Source organism: Hyaena hyaena, unplaced genomic scaffold, assembly GCF_003009895.1.
Source record: "Hyaena hyaena isolate Hyena2069 unplaced genomic scaffold, ASM300989v1 scaffold_769, whole genome shotgun sequence".
In the NCBI taxonomy this organism is placed as follows: domain Eukaryota; kingdom Metazoa; phylum Chordata; class Mammalia; order Carnivora; family Hyaenidae; genus Hyaena; species Hyaena hyaena.
In genome coordinates, this window is record NW_024081401.1 from 369,709 (window position 1) to 386,389 (window position 16,681).

At 41.9% G+C, this 16,681-nt stretch overlaps 1 protein-coding gene across 4 annotated transcripts in view; it reads left to right on the forward strand.

Moving 5' to 3' along the window:
• UNC13B (unc-13 homolog B) overlaps positions 1-16,681 on the forward strand; it is a 218,630-nt gene that overhangs the window by 157,138 nt on the left and 44,811 nt on the right. Inside the window, exon 1 of one of the 4 annotated variants that reach the window (XM_039218602.1) lies at positions 7,535-9,815. The exons of the other annotated variants lie outside the window; for them this stretch is intronic. Coding sequence (XP_039074533.1) covers positions 7,535-9,815 — 2,281 coding nt within the window. Of the gene's footprint in view, positions 1-7,534; positions 9,816-16,681 lie in introns of those variants that run through there. 4 annotated transcript variants of the gene reach the window in all.

The following is a 16,681-nucleotide window of genomic DNA, read 5'->3' on the forward strand; positions in this document are numbered from 1 at the left end:
TCACAAAATGGAAATATGCTACCTCCAGCTAGGATCAAAGTGAGCAGGTGAAAAGATGAATGAAAGAACAGAGCATTCTGCTGCCCCTGGGATGGCAGCCTGCAAGAAGCATCTGCTGCCAGGTTTTGAAGGCTATCCAGAGTGTCCCCCATTCCAGCCTTCTAGACCTGTGTGTCCAGTATGGTAGCCACTGGCCATATGTGATAGTTGAGTACTTGGCAGACAGGCTAGTTTGAATTAAGATGGGCTGTAAATGTAAGATACGTAACGTAATATAAGGATTCAGCATGAAAGAAAGAATGCAAATATATGATGAATAGTTTTTGTATTGATTGCTTGTTGAAGTGATAATATTTTGGATAATGAATTATATAAACTATATTAAAATAAATTTTACTTTTTTTTTACTTTAACGTGGCTACTAGAAATTTTTTTAATTTTTTTTTTTTTTAAATTTTTGAGAGAGAGAGAGAGCGACAGCATGAGCAGGGGAAGGTCAGAGAGAGAGGGAGATACAGAATCTGAAACAGGCTCCAGGCTCTGTGCTGGCTGTCAGCACAGAGCCCGACGTGGGACTCAAACCCACGAACCGTGAGATCATGACCTGAGCCGAAGTCGGATTCTTAACTGACTGAGCCACCCAGGCGCTTCTAGAAATTTTTAAATTACATATGTGGCTCACATTATATTTCTGTTGGACGGTGCTGCTCTAGACCTATCTTCAGCACAAGGATCAGGGCAGCTCTTCCAGCTGGAAGAACAAATGGAAGCCCCATGATAGCAACTATGGGATGACAAGGAACCGTGACACAGCCTCTTGATACTAGTCTCCTATCCTAGGGAGATACAAACTAATTACCAGCCTCTAGCAGAGGCTGAGGCTGCCACTGTCCTCTATTTGTCTTGAATGAGTCTCCAGAAAAATTTAAGTATATTTAGGGAGGAGGTTCCAACTTAGTTTTTACAATAAAAAGGGGTGATAAGCCATCAATCTAGAAGTAAATCTAGAATTGGAAGGCAGCATATTGTGAGGGAAACAAAAGTGGACTAGAAATTAGGAGACTTGTATTCTAATGCAGCTCTGCCATAACTCATTTATTGTTTCCACGGCACTGAGTTCCCACTGTGTGTCAGGTCGTATGCTTGGCATAATAGTGCCCTGTGCCAGGCATTGGGAGATCAAAAAAAAGCACAGCTTCCATTGTAATGGAATTGACATCCACTGTGGGTCTTCAAGCAAGGACCTCCCATTTAGGGGTCTGCCAAAGTAAAACAGATTAACAAAACAAGGGTGTCATTTTTGGTCAAGGGTTTAAACTTGGGTGATAGAGCTTTGAGAACCTAGAGTAGCTATCCTGCCTAAAAGACTGCCACATTTAAAATTTAGGAAAACACTGTGATAGCTAAACAAAACTACTCCATAGGCTAGATTACAATGTAGTATGAGATTCCAGGTCTAGTATTCTATAAAAGACTCTTTCAAATCTAAACTTTTCTGATTTGGTGTTATTTCTTTTATTCAATGGCAAGATTTAATGTGTTTGTTTGTTTTGAGCACATGTGCCAGGCATTGTTCTAGGTGCTGGGGATATAGCAGTGAGCAAAACATAGTCCCTACTCACATTCCAGAATAAAGAGGTGGGGGAAAGAGACAGATAATAAACAAGTGTATGATCTATCAGGTAGGTGGTAATAAGTTCTCTGAAGAAACTACAGCAGAGTAAGAAAATAGAGAATGTGGGATTTTTTTGTGGGGAGGGGTAGTATTCAGAGGCTAGCTAGATTCCTGGTCATATGCCTTCTTCAGTCTGCTCATGAGAACCTTGAAGTAGTATGGAAGAAAGTATAATGAGTGCTTAAGAAAAAAAATATTGTGGCATTTGTTAAAGGCTGTAAGGCAGACTTTATTCAGTATGATGACTACATTGGGATATTGCAGTAGGGGAGAGAGATTGAGCCCAACTCTGAATACAAGGAAAACTGGGAATTTATAACCAAGGAACAGGGTGAGGGTCAGTGGATAGAAAATTACTAAGAGGAAGCATCAAGGGTAAGGAGAAGTCTGGCTAAACTGACTTGACAGGAGTTTTGCTGGAGGCACACCAAGGTGGTGGTTAAGGGATTTGGTCAGTTATCAAAGGTGAAGAATTTTCACTAAACTGACCCAGAAGGATTCTTGCTAAAAGTGGACTAAACAGAGCTGAAGGTCAGGGGCTTTGTCAGAAAGAGGACTCAGAGCAACCTGACTCAGGTTTGGTCAAAGGAGTCTTTGTCATGAGTATCTGATTCTGGGTGCATATGTATTTGCCTTATGGTTGGTTATATTCCTTGGTATAGTAAACCTTGGCAGTACCAAGGGAAGCACTGAAAGGGAGCGGTGGGGAGGGCAAGCATACCCAGCTCTCCTGACTGGCATTCATTCTTCATTGTCAAGTCTTGGTATTCCAACGCTTTGAAGCTGCATCCTCCCTCATGTTACTGTATGTTACCAGAGGTTCTGTCTTCCTTCTTTTGTACAATGTTTGAGGTTTTCTTTCTTTTACTATGTCCTGCTTCTGGCCTATAAATGGGGCTCCTCCTAATGCTGATGAGAAGGATGTCTCATCCTAGGAACCGTAGTACTAGGACCTTGCAATGCATTTGATCAAGGGCATTCTTTATTCCCTTTGGCTAATCTCACCCTTCATGCCATGTGACCCTGATCACTTTCTCTGACAAGAATCTTTGTAAGCCTGATTGATTCGTTCCCAAAGATTAACATCCTAAAAGTACCCATACCTGTTGTAGCTCTAGAAATCCATTCCTCCCACCATATTAGCCATGCAACATAGTTGGTAAATGGCCTAGGAATGATCTGACCTCTATAGCAAGGGGGTGGGAGGTATGCTCAGAGTTCTTAGCTCTCTGCCTTCTGGGCTTATTTCACACAAAGTGAAAGGCTGCTTGATATATATATACAGAGAGTCCTGGCCTGTTCCCAGAGGTCCCCAGCTGTTTCCTCCTAGCCAAGATTTGGGTCAGAAGCAATTTTACAAGGAATACTCACATTCCAATCACATTTATTTGGTAAGTCAGAGAAAGGGACAAAAGAATCAGCCATTTCAGAGAACTGGGAAGTTTTTTCTTCTTGACTTTTTTTGGTAGGCTGGTGCTGATGTGATTTAAGGGTTTATTCCCTGCCATTGTTGAAGCTTACTCCTTTTGATTCATTTATTTTGATGTGTTCCCTTTTCAAATGGATGTATCCCTTGAAAGGGCTGCCTTGTTTTTGCTAGGTTTAGTCATTTCTTAGGAAGATAGCAGAAAGCTGTAGTCATTTTTGAGAGTGCGTGTATGAAGTTTGAAAAGTTGACTAGAGTAGATAGGCTAATAGGACAGGGCAGAATGACAGCTCTGGATATCTTGAAGGAGTCCAGAGGGTCAGGTTTGAGCTGGGTGGACCCCAATTTCTTTATCCCATTCTGGCTCAAATAAAACTTATTCTCTATGGCTTTCCCTACCCTGGTTTTGCTGGGCCTCTCACTGCCTTCCCATTCCCCCATCGTTGGAATTAATGTTTATTATTTATTACATCTTTCATTATAACATGTTTTGCTTTATTTTGTGATGGTGAATATGCCTATTTCCTTCTCCAAACCTTAATATATTGGAAGCAGGGGCTGTGTCTCATATTCCTGGCACATAGCTCGGTGCCTGACAAATCAGTTGAACTGATTTAGAGATCAAACTGTCCTCATTCTTTGGCCCTTGTAATTTCATTCCTGTGAACAGTAATAGGGAGGCTGGGGGAGGAGGTGGGCTTGACTTGGGCCTCCTGGTCCTGAAGGTTGCCCTTTTAGCCTATTCTGGCTTTTGGTATCCTATTAGGTTCTGAGAGAAGTGCCTGGTTGATTGGGCATTACATAGAACCCTGTCCTCTGCTTCAGAACCTAAATATCTGGATGACTGAATGGATTTGGTACCTTTGGGGAGCCCATATCGCCAGGAGGTGATTCTTAAGTTTATCCAGGGCAGTAGTTACCAATTCATAAGAAGCTTTGGGGAGAGTTTATTTGTTTAATATGGAAGCAAACCTCTTTCTTTGAGGCTGGGAGAAGTTGCTATGGCAGCTCTAGTTGGAAATTTCCTATTTGTTAGTAACGTAGGAAACCAGGCAGCTTTGCCTTTGTCCTTTAGGAGACTGTAGGGAAAGGCTCTGAACAGAGTGACTGTGCCATTTGCCCCTTCTCTGGCTGGCCAGACAGTGTTGTAGGCGCTGCACTCTTGGAGGGGACAGCTGGCAAGACTGACTAGGAAGTTAAACCAAGCCTATCTGGAGTATTGATCTGAAAAACAGATAGGCCTGAAGTTAACCTGGACTACACTGAAGCAGCAGGAGAATCGGTTTCATTTTTGTTCCTGAAAAGTTGCCTTCTCTGGACCTAAGTGGGGCTGGTCTTGGAGCATCTGGCAATGAGTGCTGGGCCTCACTAGCATTAGAACAGAAAAGCTTGCCTTCTATAGGTATCTGCCCCTTCTGCATGCCTTCAGACTGTCTGAGGGAGCATGGCAAGCCTCTCGTCACCTGAGTGAAATGTTGGGAACGGAATGTTTTGCTTCTTTTTTTTTAATCTTTAGGGGAAAAAAAGCTTCTAAATGAAAACAGGATTAACAAAGAATGACACACACCAGTGGTATGGTTGCAGGCAGTGCTACAGACCATTAGAAGAGACTAGGAAAAATAGGGGTTTGGGGCTAGGATAGAAATCATGGTTTACTTGGGGCGCCTGGATGGCTCAGTTGGTTAAGCATCCCTCTTTGGCTCAGGTCACGATCTCCCAGTTTGTGTGTTCAAGCCCCCCATCAGGCTCTGTGCTGACAGCTAGCTCAGAGCCTGGAGCCTGCTTCAGATGCTATATCTCCCTCTCTCTCTGACCCTCCCCTGCTCATGCTGCCTCTCTCTCTCTCTCAAATAAATAAAACATTAAAAAATTAAAAAAAAAAGAAATCATGGTTTACTCTAATCATGCCTTTTATAGGTGGTTGCATGTTTGGCAACATTCTTGTGACTATTTTCCCTACTTTACAGAGAGGAAATTAAGGAACAAAGAAGTCAGGTGTTTAATCCAAGATCATTGGTGAAGCAAGATCTGACTTAAGTCTTTTGATTCTCAGTCTAGTAGAACTCACTCATGGCTTTGTGTGGTCATACATAGAACTTCATCTTGGTTAGGTAAGCATTGTTTCCCTTCAAGACAAACTTGAAAGGCTAATTAACAGTTCCAGTCTTTATTGGGCCAGGGACCTTGTTCAAAACTAATACCAGGTACCAAGACAAAATCAGAGGAACCTAGACCTTGCAGCGTTAGGGAAGTAAAAGGGGGTCGCTTTGGAAGTAGAGACGTGCACTTGTGGAAGGAGAGAAGGAATAATTTGATGAGTCAGCCTTAGAATTGGGAACTTTGCTGTCTAGGCAGCTAGGCACTAATGCTAAGACCCAGCAGTTCAGATTGTGCATATAGAATATCTCCTCTCTCTTCCTCTCCCTCTCCCTCCCCTTGTCACAGAGTACAGTGAGTTGACCCGATTAGGGGTATAGCTGATCCTGGCCCCTTGAGACATATGATTAAATCAACAGTGCTTAAAAAGCATTAATTTGGCCTCTGCAGTGCCTCACAGAATGGGAAACATTTTTAGGTGAGGAATTTCTAGATGAAGTAGAGTTTTTAGATGAGCTACAGGGAAGGAGGAAAGAAATGAAATGGGAATTAATCTAGTTTCTGTCTCTTGGTTCTTGGCCTAATTATTTCCAGTAAAAAGGGTCAGTTTGATCTTTATCCCAAGTCTTGCGACTCATGCTTCTGCTTCTTTCTAGCCTAGGAAAGCACAGTGCTTTTAATTTTTAAGCCCACAAACTATAGATGGTGGCCTTTCCTTAAAATGAATTATTGTGGGAGCTGTCAGCTTGTGCTCTTCACAGGCAATTTTCCCTTTTTAGGGTTAACTTGAGTACTGGGAAAAGAAAAGGAGGCAGGAGTTTAGACAATTTAGAAATACAGATCACATCTAGAAAATGGAGAAACCATCTCTGACTGAAGAACAGGAAGGATTACAAGTCTCTTACCAACTAGTTTTACCCCTCCCAGGGTAACCTAGCAGAGGCAGGAAGTATTGGCAGTCCCATGTATTCCTGGGCTCTTAGCTTTTCCCTTTGTACTTTGTACTCTGCTCCTTCCCTACACTTTGGATGTTCCCAATAAAAAGGAAATGGATACCCACCCCATATAAGGTAATAGTTATCTTTACCTCTGTAGTAGTCCCTGATAGCTTAGGATATTAGGGGCAAGGCTGGTGGCAGGCTATCTTCACCTTTCTAGAGAACAGCAAGGGACCTTGGAGCCCTCTGTGATACATCCAACTTCCTTCCTGTCCTATGCATTGTTTTCTCTAGGCCAGAGGGCTAGAACAATCTTCTGTTACTCTGGAAAATCACTTACCCTGGTGCTCCGAAAGAGGCACTTGACGAGATGCCTAGTGGAAGAGGAAAGCCAAACCTGTGTGTTGATTAGGCTGCACCAAGCCCTTGGGGACTATTAAATGGAGTTCAGGACTCCAGGCTGTTCCTGAGCCTCCTTCATTCCCAGCTGTGTGTCCACCATATGTGTGTCGTTGGCCACATGCCCCTCTAGATCCAAACATGCTTAATGTACCTGAGTCTGGACAATGACTATGCTTCTGTTTTCCACCGTATTCTAGAATTAAGTTTAGAAAACTTTTCCCCTCCAACTTTGAAATACTTGCCATGGTCTTTTCTCCAAGTAAAGGGTTGCTGTTACTAAGCAAAAGGAAAACACGTTGTGCTATAAGCATAGGCAGGAACCAACCTCTGAGTTGCAGAGTTTTCACCAGAACAACCAACTGGGAAAATAAACATTTCATGTCTTGTCTTTGTCTTTCACTGTGTATGTAATTTGAGCTTTGGTAGTTAAACATCTATTTGTTCATTCCTGAACCAGACCCTAGTGTTGAAAGGTTCAGTCACTTACTGACCTTACCCACCTACTTCCCAGGAGTTGGTCTTAATCTTGATGTTTTTGGGTATTTGCCCAGAACACAATGACTTGATACATCATTTCTCTGATGGGAAGCCAAGGAAAGAGAAGTGACTGCCTACAGCCTTTAAGGCCAGCATTGGGAGACAGGTCAGGGTTGACTTCTACAGTCTTAGAAGGTAATGTTCTTATTCCTGCTTGACAGTTTGATTCAGATTAAAATTATCCTGCTGCTTTCTGACCTGAGTGAATTATTTTCCTTTTTTATTAGCTACAGGATAAGAATCAAGCCAGGATCCAGGGGCATGTGCCAGGTTTGGAGACTACACATGGGATCATTCCAGGCAGCACTGAGGGCTAAGCCCAAGGCATCAGCCAGCCTTAATTGCTAGAAATAGACTGAAAAGAGTAGGGCAGGGTATTGCCTTCCAGGACAATCTCTGTTAAGCGTCTGACCAGAAATAAAAGAAAGAAACAGAATCCCCCAGACCCGGAGGGAGAAAATGAAACGATTATTGCAAGAGTCAGAGGAGGAGATCATGGTCACCTTGGGACCCTCCTCCAGGCTTTCCCCAGATAAGGCTAAGCCAGAGACCCTGTGTGGCATCAAGAACAAGTCCTCAGGCCCTACTGAATCCTTACCAGAGGACAGCTCTCTGCTCCCTCACTGTGGGTCAACAGCCTCAGCCATTGGTGAGGATAGAGATGGAGGCCTGGCTCAGCATTGCAGCTTTGAGCAGCAGGCCAGCAGCCAGCTTCCTCTGGGCTCCACTGCCTGTGCTTCAGGGGCTGGCTCTCAGGACCTCTCATCTGTCAGCATTAGCACAAGCTGTCAAGAGCCCTCAGAAAGGAATCAAGCCAAGTCCCTTTTGTCCAGAGGCCTTCGCCAAGGCTGCAGCTGTGAACAGCGAGAGCCTTTGGGGGATGTAGTAGACTATATAATCAGAGAGCTACAAGGCATCAGCCGTCTCCAAACTGAAATAGCTGAGCTGCAGCAGCACTTGAGCCAAGTCCGGGGTTCAGTGGATGAAGTGTCTAGCTGTGTAGACTCAGTTCTGAGTGAAATAGAAGGGTTGCAGGTGGGCAGTAGCTCTCTGGCTAAGGTGTGTGTGGGGGAAAAGGCCCAGGAACCCCATGTGGACAGACCCAGTGAAGAAGCCATTCTGTATCTGTATGGACTTCCAGAGCAAGATGGGGAAAATACCATGGAACTGGTGCATAGCTTCCTGGCCATGCATCTCTGTGTTAATGGCATGCAATGCAACAGGTACATCAAAGAGGCTTATAGGGCAGGCAAAGCCCCAGCTCCCAGGCCTACTGTTGTGAAACTTGCCCATCTAGAGCACAGAGACTTCATCTTGCAGAAATCCATCCTTTTGCAGAGTGTAGGGGTCCGGATTGCCACCAAAGAAGAACCAAGCTGGCCACAGTGCTATAAGAATCCCCAAAAGGAGTCTCTGTCATTTTCGCAACAACTTCAGGATCATAATTCAAATTCTTTAAACCAGCATGAATCCCTTCTTCAGATGGAAACAAGGGACACAGGACCTGGAACAGGAGCATATCAAATGAGGGCTCAGAATCAACACAGAGAACCTCAAACCCCTGAGCAGCAAGGCCTTTGCTTCCCACTCGAGAATAATTTCACAAAGTCAAGTGATGTGTCTAAGCCAGGAGATGAAGTAAAAGGAACATTAGGAACCTCCCAAGTTATCAGTGACCACTGTGGTGAGCTGACAGGGAAAGAGGTTACTCTGTCCACCTTCCATCAATTTGAGGATCCTTCCCTAGTGTTAATCTCAAAAGAGGAGGGTTCTGGGAAATCCCAGGTTTTCAAACAGTCCAGGCAAGGATTTGAAGTATGTAGTATAGGAAAAAGAGAAAACCATTGCAGCAATAAAAGTGAGGCTGGCAGCTGCCTATCACTCTCTGGGTTGCTGAAGACCGAAGACGAGCTCCTGGCCTCTGAAGCTGCGCTTGATATTCTGAGCTCAAAGCAGCTTGAGGACCTTTTGACAGACAAGTCCAGAAGGTTTGCAACTCTGAGCTGTGACCGCATGATGGAGGAAATTATCATAGGGCCTGAGACTTTCAGTGACATGGTTCATATTGACTTGAATGAGGAAGAGGAACATGCTACTCAAGTCCTTAAAGATGTCTTTGAAAAGTCCTCTTGTGGTCTGGTTGGCTCACAGGAGGATGAAGATCTAGAAATTAAGTTTTACAAAAGCAAACTGGGCCGAGCAATTCATCACTTTCGCTCTGCTCTGCAGGGAGTGTTTCAGAAGCTCGAGAATAGTGGGTCCATCAGTCCTGAAGACCTAGAAAGCAATGAAAGTGGTTCTCAGTCAGAGAACAGTGATAGACTTCTTGGGACAGTGAGTTCAGAGGGTGCTCAGGATCTCTCTGTGGAGAGCCCTGGGAGTCAGGAGAGCGAGAGCTTGCTCAGTGTGGTCTCTGTTGGAGTGGGCATCTCTACACAGAGAGACCAAACCTTTCAGGATCCCAGCAACTTCTCTCTGGCTTCTAACTCCTCACCTATTGCATATGCATTGCCAGGTTTTGCTCTGGCTCCATGTCTGGGAAATGAAACTTGTTCCAGGCCTGAATCTCCCAAGCAGGGCACACTAAGCCTAGAGCAAGTGTGTGCAGAGACAATCTATCTCAACAAGTGCATCAACAACTTTAAAAATGTTCTGAGAGAGAAAAGACTGAGACAGAAAAAACTTTTGCACGAGCTAGTACAGAAGGCAAACCATCTCTCAGTAGAAGACCTACACTCAGGTATTCCAAATCTATATTTAATGGGGTCACAGCTGGCTGGGTATGGTCTCCATCAGGCAAGCTTGACACCAGCTTGCTGGTGAGTTTCCAAGGTGATGGGGGAGGTCCACAGCTTAAATCAGTATAAATTACTTGAATATAGATTTTTAAGCTAATCCTGTGGGAATTGGAGTAAAAGAGGGTTCTAAAGCAACAGGAAAGGAGTTCCTGTCTCTAAGGGAACTTCCAATCTTTTGGGGGAGTGTGTGGGGGTGTGGACTTTTGAAGTTACCTTTTTAAAAGAGGGAGGAACATGTGGGCAGAAGTAGTTTATAGCTGCAGGACTTTTAGGATATGCCAGTGTAAAGTGGTGTAGGAGGCAGGAATGGGCATGTTGCTCACATGCATCAGTGCTGATGCAACCCTACATTGCATCTTAAAATTATTCTTTGCATGGATTTATTGGTAAGATAAGATTGCTATTTCCCCAGTAGTTGATGGGCCATTGTAGGAATTTCCCTTATCCTGGCCTTTCTTCCCTCCATTACTGGACTTTACACAGAACCTTATTTTTGACTTGAAGCTGTCCAGTGCTTTCCCTACCCAAGAGCCATCTGCTTTTCACAGGTCATATTCCTTTTCTTCCATCTCCAGCTAAAGGCTGCTCACCTAAATTGGAGAACGGAATGGTTTTGAGTCAAGAAATGAGAGAACTTTTTTTATAGGCAGCATGGAGATATGTAGTTTTAAAATTCTCCCAATCAAAATTAAATTTATCCAAAGAGCATATGCTGTATTCATCCAGTTTTGAATGTAAATGGAGTTGTCCTCTTATGCATATAACCTGATTAATGTTTCTAAGGGAGAATTAAAATTGTGAAACATCTTGTGTTGACAAAGGTGTGAGGGAACAGGCACTCATGCGTTGCTGGTGGGATGGGAGTGTAAATTGGTATAACCTCTAAGGAAGACAATTGGCAAAATGTATCAGAATTCTATATACCCATTGAGCCCCCAAATCACTTCCAGGAATATATCCTGCAGGTTTATTTTCACATGTGGAAAGGACATATGTTCTGTTTTTGAAGCATTATTTTTATTAGCAAAGAGTGAAAACAGTGTTTGTTAAGAAAGACTGGCTAAATAACTTATGGGCACACCCTAACAATGGAATACAGTACCATATAGCTATAAAAAGAATGAGGTAGCTCTTTCCTCAAATGGAGATATCTCCAAGACATATTGCTACATGAAAAAACAAGGTGCAGAACAGTATGTATAAGATGCCCACACTTGTACAAAATAGAAGGGAAAGAATACATAAACCCATAGTGTCTGTGTCTGTGTAGGATATCTAACAAAGATACATAGGAAATTGATACCTGATTGCCCATGGGGACAGATACTAGGTGAAAAAAACTAATGGGATGAAAAGTAGATTTTTTTTCACTGTATACCTTTTTACGCTTTTTAGAATCTGAATAATAATTGTAATACCAACTCATAAAGTTAAATTTAAAAAATTAAAAAAAAATCACATTATGTTCCTTTCAAATATCCCTAGATCTGCTACTTGTAGCTTATCCAGAAAGTCTAGAGGCACCTGGGTAGCTCATTTGGTTAAGTGTCTGACTCTTGATCTCAGCCCAGATTTTAATCTCGGGAGTTGTGAGTTCAAGTCCTACACTGGGCTCTTCACTGGATGTGAAGCCTACTTAAAAATAAATAAATAGATAAGTAAGTAAGTAAGGCTTTCACTTGGCATTCAGGACCACTGCAGTTGATCTCTAGTTTACATTTGCAGGCTTATCTCCCATTGTCCCACTATACTCCACCCAAAAGGAAACTTTGCTGTCTCAGAAATTCACCTCGTACTTTCTATTCTCAGCATATTAACATATACATGCTTCCTTCTAGCCTAAGATTCTGTGTTCGTCAAATCAGCCTAGGAAAATTTAGTCAGTTCTTCACTCTACAGCCCAAACATCACCTCTTCCAGAAAGCTTTCTTTAATTCCTCAGCTGTAAGGGATTTCTTTCTCCCCTGAACTTTGCAGCCCTTTTTCCTTGTCACTGGGCATTTAGAAATTTTTACATTACAGCAGCAATAGAAACAACAAATATCAAAGTAGTACTTCTTTACCAGCTCCTTTGACCTTGGTGGTCTGTCGGTGTGTGGTTGATGTTAGCATGAACACCCAGCAAGCACACTTGGGCTGACTTTTTAACTTGCACAGTTTCCCTTCTGAGTTGATACCCTGGTGGGCAATGCAGAAGCTTGTGGTACCTGTGGAGAGCAGGTGGTGGCAACAGCAGTGATAATGAGACAAAATAGGTTTTCAGAAACACCAGTAAGAAAGCAAGCTGAAGTTCTGGGTCCTGGCCAAGATCAAGTCTGGCCTACAGGCTGCAGAGGGAGTGGTGGAGGGGTGCTGGGTCTAGGCCTGACTCTAGCAACATTCCGTAGTGCAAGAAGAATAGAGCAAGGTAAGCACATAGAACAGCCTTTCACCAACACACTCTTGTTACAGAGCCCAGAACAGTAGTCATCCTAAGCTGGTAAACTGATTCAGTATTAGTAACAGTGGCTACTACTACAATGAAACTTGTAAGGAATCCCCTTTCTTCACTGCTCTGCTTGGAAACTTTTAGCATCTAAGGTTACTAGTAGCTTACCATTGAGTTCTTATTTTTCATCCCTTATCTTCTCTTTTGGAGAGTACATAGGCAATGTTTTAAGTACTGTCACATGCATTACATAAAAATTCAATTCTTTTATTTCTACTACACTACCAAAATAACTTTGTTCAAGTTATGACAGATGACCACCAAATTGCCAAACTCCTGGTCCATTTTTGGCCCTCCTCTTAATTGGCAAGTTGACACAATTAATTATGTCCTTCTTTTCATTATAACAGCTTTATTGAGTTATAATTTACATGCCATGAAGTTCACCCTTAAAAAAATGTACAATTAATAGTGTTTTTAAGTATATTCACAGAATTATGCAACCATCAACTCCAGAACATTTCTATCACCCCAAAAAGAAACTCCTTACTATTAGTGGTCACTCTTCAATCCCCTTTGCTTCCAGCCGTTAGCAACCACTAATTGACTTTTTGTTTCTGTGGATTTGCCTGTTCTGGATATTGCATATAAATGGATTCATGTAATATGTGGCCTCTGTGACTGGTTTCATCCACTTAGCATATTTTCAAGATTTAACCACGTTGTAACATGTATCAATACTTGTGGTTGGACTAATATTCCATTATATGGATATACTATATTTTGTTTATATATTCATCATTTGATGGGCATTTGGTTTGTTGTTCTTTACTACTTTTTTGGCTATTACGAATAACATTGCCATGAACATTTGTGTACAAGTTTTGGTGCAGACATGTTTTTATTTCTCTTGGATATATATTAGAAGTGGAATTGCTGGGTCATATAGTAACTCTGAGTTTAACATTTTCTCAGAAATTGCCAGACTGTTTTCCAGTGTGGTTGCACCGTTTTACATTCCCATGAGCAAGGCATGAGAGTTCTTTTTTCTCCACATCCTTGCCAACACTTATTAATATTTGTGTTTTTTATTATACCCATCCTACTGGATGTGAGTGGTATCTTACTGTAATTTGGTTTGCATTTCTCCAGTGGCTTATAATGTTAAGCATCTTTTCATGTGCATATTGGCCATTTTTATATTTTTTTGGAGAAATGTCTGTTCAAATTGAGTTGTTTTTTTGTTGTTGAGTTGTAAGAAGACTTTATATTCTGGAATGTGTCCCTTATCACATATATGGTTTTGTGAGTATTTTCCCCCAATCTTTGTCTTCATTTTCTTAATGGTGTTTTTTGAAGCATACAAGTTTTGTTTAGCTGGGATTTTTTTTCTTTTTTAATTTGAGAGAGTATGTGCGAATGGGGGAGAGGTATAGAAGGAGAGAGACTGAGAATCTTAAGCAGGCTCCATGAGGAGCATGGAGCTTCAATGTAGGGCTTGATCCCGTGACTCTGGGAACATGATCTGAGCTGAAATCAAGAGTTGAATGCTCGATCAAAACCACACTGAGATACCACCTCACGCCAGTCAGAGTGGCTAAAATGAGCACATCAGGAGACTCTAGATGCTGGCGAGGATGTGACGAAATGGGCACCCGCCTACACTCCGGTGGGAATGTAAGCTGGTGCAGCCCCTCTGGAAAACAGTGTGGAGGTTCCTCACAAAATTAACAATAGAACTCCCCTAGGACCCAGTAGTAGCACTGCTAGGAATTTACCCAAGGGATACAGGAGTGCTGATGCATAGGAGCACATGTACCCCAGTGTTCATAGCAGCACTCTCAACAATAGCCAAATCATGGAAAGAGCCTAAATGTCCATCAACTGACGAGTGGATCAAGATGTAGTTTATCTATACAATGGAATACTACATGGCAATGAGAAAGAATGAAATCTGGCCCATTGTAGCAATGTGGCTGGAACTTGACGGTATTATGCTGAGTGAAATAAGTCAGGCAGAGAAGGACAGATACCATATGTTTGCACATATAGGTGGATTAGGAGGAACTTAACGGAGGACCATGGGGGAGGAGAAGGGGAAAAATAGTTGGGGAGAGGGAGGGAGGCAAACCATGAGAGACTCTTGAATGCTGAGAACAAACTGAGGGCTGATGGGGTGGGGGGGAGGGAAAGGGGAGTAATGGGGATGGAGGAGGGACTTGCTGGGATGAGCACTGGGTGTTATATGAAAACCAACTTGACAATAAACTATGAAGGGAAAAAAATAAAAATTAAAAATTAAAAAAAAGAGTTGGATGCTCAACCAACTGAGCCACCTAGGCACCCCTAAATTTTTTTATTGTGGTAAAATATACATAATATAAAATTTATCATTTTAAACATTTTAAGTTCATTCATATTGTTGTGCAACCATCACGATCATCCAATCTCCAGAACTTTTTCACCTTCCACAGCTGGAACTCTGTACCCATCAAACTAACTCCCCATTCTCCTCTCCCACCAGCCGCTGGCAACCACATCTACTTTTTGTCTCTATAAATTTGACTGCTTTAGTACCTCACATAAGTAGAATCACACAGTATTGGTAATTTTATGGCTAACCCATTTTACATGGCATAATGTTCTTTCAAGGTTCATCCATGTTGTAGCATATGTCCTTCCTTTTTAAGGCTGAATGGTATTCCATTGTATGTGTATATATACCACGTTTTGTTTATCTATTCATTTGTAGATAGACACTTTGGTTTCTTTCACCCTTTGGCTATTGTAAAGAAAGTTGCCATGAACATAGGTGTATAAATATTGGTTTTGAATCCTTGCTTTCATTTTCTTTGAGTATACAATGAGAAGTGGAATTGCCATATTGTTTTCTACAGTGGCTGCACCATTTTGCATTCCTACCAACAGTACACAGAGTTTGTAATTTCTCTACATCCTCGTCAACAATTGTTACTTCTCTCTCTCTCTCTCTTTTTTTTTTTTGTGATACCCAATGTGTATGAAATAGAGTACAAAAGTTTTAAGTTTTGATGAAATTCAGTTTATCTGTTTTTCTTGTGTGCATTGTGTTTTTGGTTTCATAGTTAAGAAACCATTGTCTAACCCAAGGTTATAAAGATTTACTCCTATGTTTCTTTTTTAAAAAATATATTTTTTAAAGTTTATTTCTGAGAGAGAGCGAGGGAGAGTGCATATGGGGAGGAGCAGAGAGGGAGACACAAAATCTGAAGCAGGCTTCAGGCTCTGAGCTGTCAGCACAGAACCCAGTGTGAGGCTTGAATTCATGAACTGCAAGACCATGACCTGAGCCAAAGTTGGATGCTTAAGCCACTGAGCCACCCAGGCACCCCTCCTATGTTTTTTTCTAAATGTTGTTTAATTTTAGCTCTTTTAGGTCGATGATCCATTTTTAATTAATTTTATATGTGTGTGTGAAATAGGGATCCAACTTGATTCATATGCACATGGATATTCAAGCACCATTGGAAAAAAAAAAAACTCTCCATTGAATGGTCTTAGCACCCTTGACAAAAACCAACTGACTGTAAATTTTTTAGAGTTTATTTCTGGATCAGTTCTATTCCATTGGTCTTTTAGTCTCTCCTCTGGCCTCAGTTCCTTTTTTTTTTTTTTTTTTGAAACATTTTCTTCACTTTGTTTCCAGACCATCTCTCTGTTTTGGCTCTTCCCCAGTACTATATTGACCATTCCTTCTTAGCCATCTTTGTTGGTCCCTCCTCATCTTCCCAACCTTGTAGCATCCCAGGATTCAATCTTGATGTCTTTTTATTCATACTCATGGTCTAGGTAATCTCTTTCAATATCATGAGTTTTGTAAGTATTCCCAGATTTACGTCTCTGGCCTAGACATCTTCCATGAACACCAGACTTTAAATCTACTTAACATTTCCATTTGGAAGAAAATAGGCATCTCAGATTTGACATACCAAAACCAAACTCCTGGTCCTTTTCCCCAACCCCCTGCCAAACCTGCTTTTCCTGTAGTCTTCTTACCAATAAACGACAACTTGATTCTTGCAGTTGCTCAGGCCAAAATCCATACAGTCATTATTTGACTTTTCTTTTTTTTTCCTCATAGCCCACACCCAATCATTTAGTAAATCTGCCTGCTCTACCTTTAAAAAGTAACCTAAACCTTAACCACTATCTCTGCCTTCACCACTACTTATCCTTGTCTAAGTCACCATTTTCTCTTATCCAGATGATTTCATAGCCTAACTGGCCTCTCTGCTTCTACCCTTGTTCTTCTACAGTCTGTTTTCCCCACAGCAATCAGAGTAATCCTTACAAAACATGAGTCAGATCATATCACTACTCTGTTCAAAAACTTCCATTGAT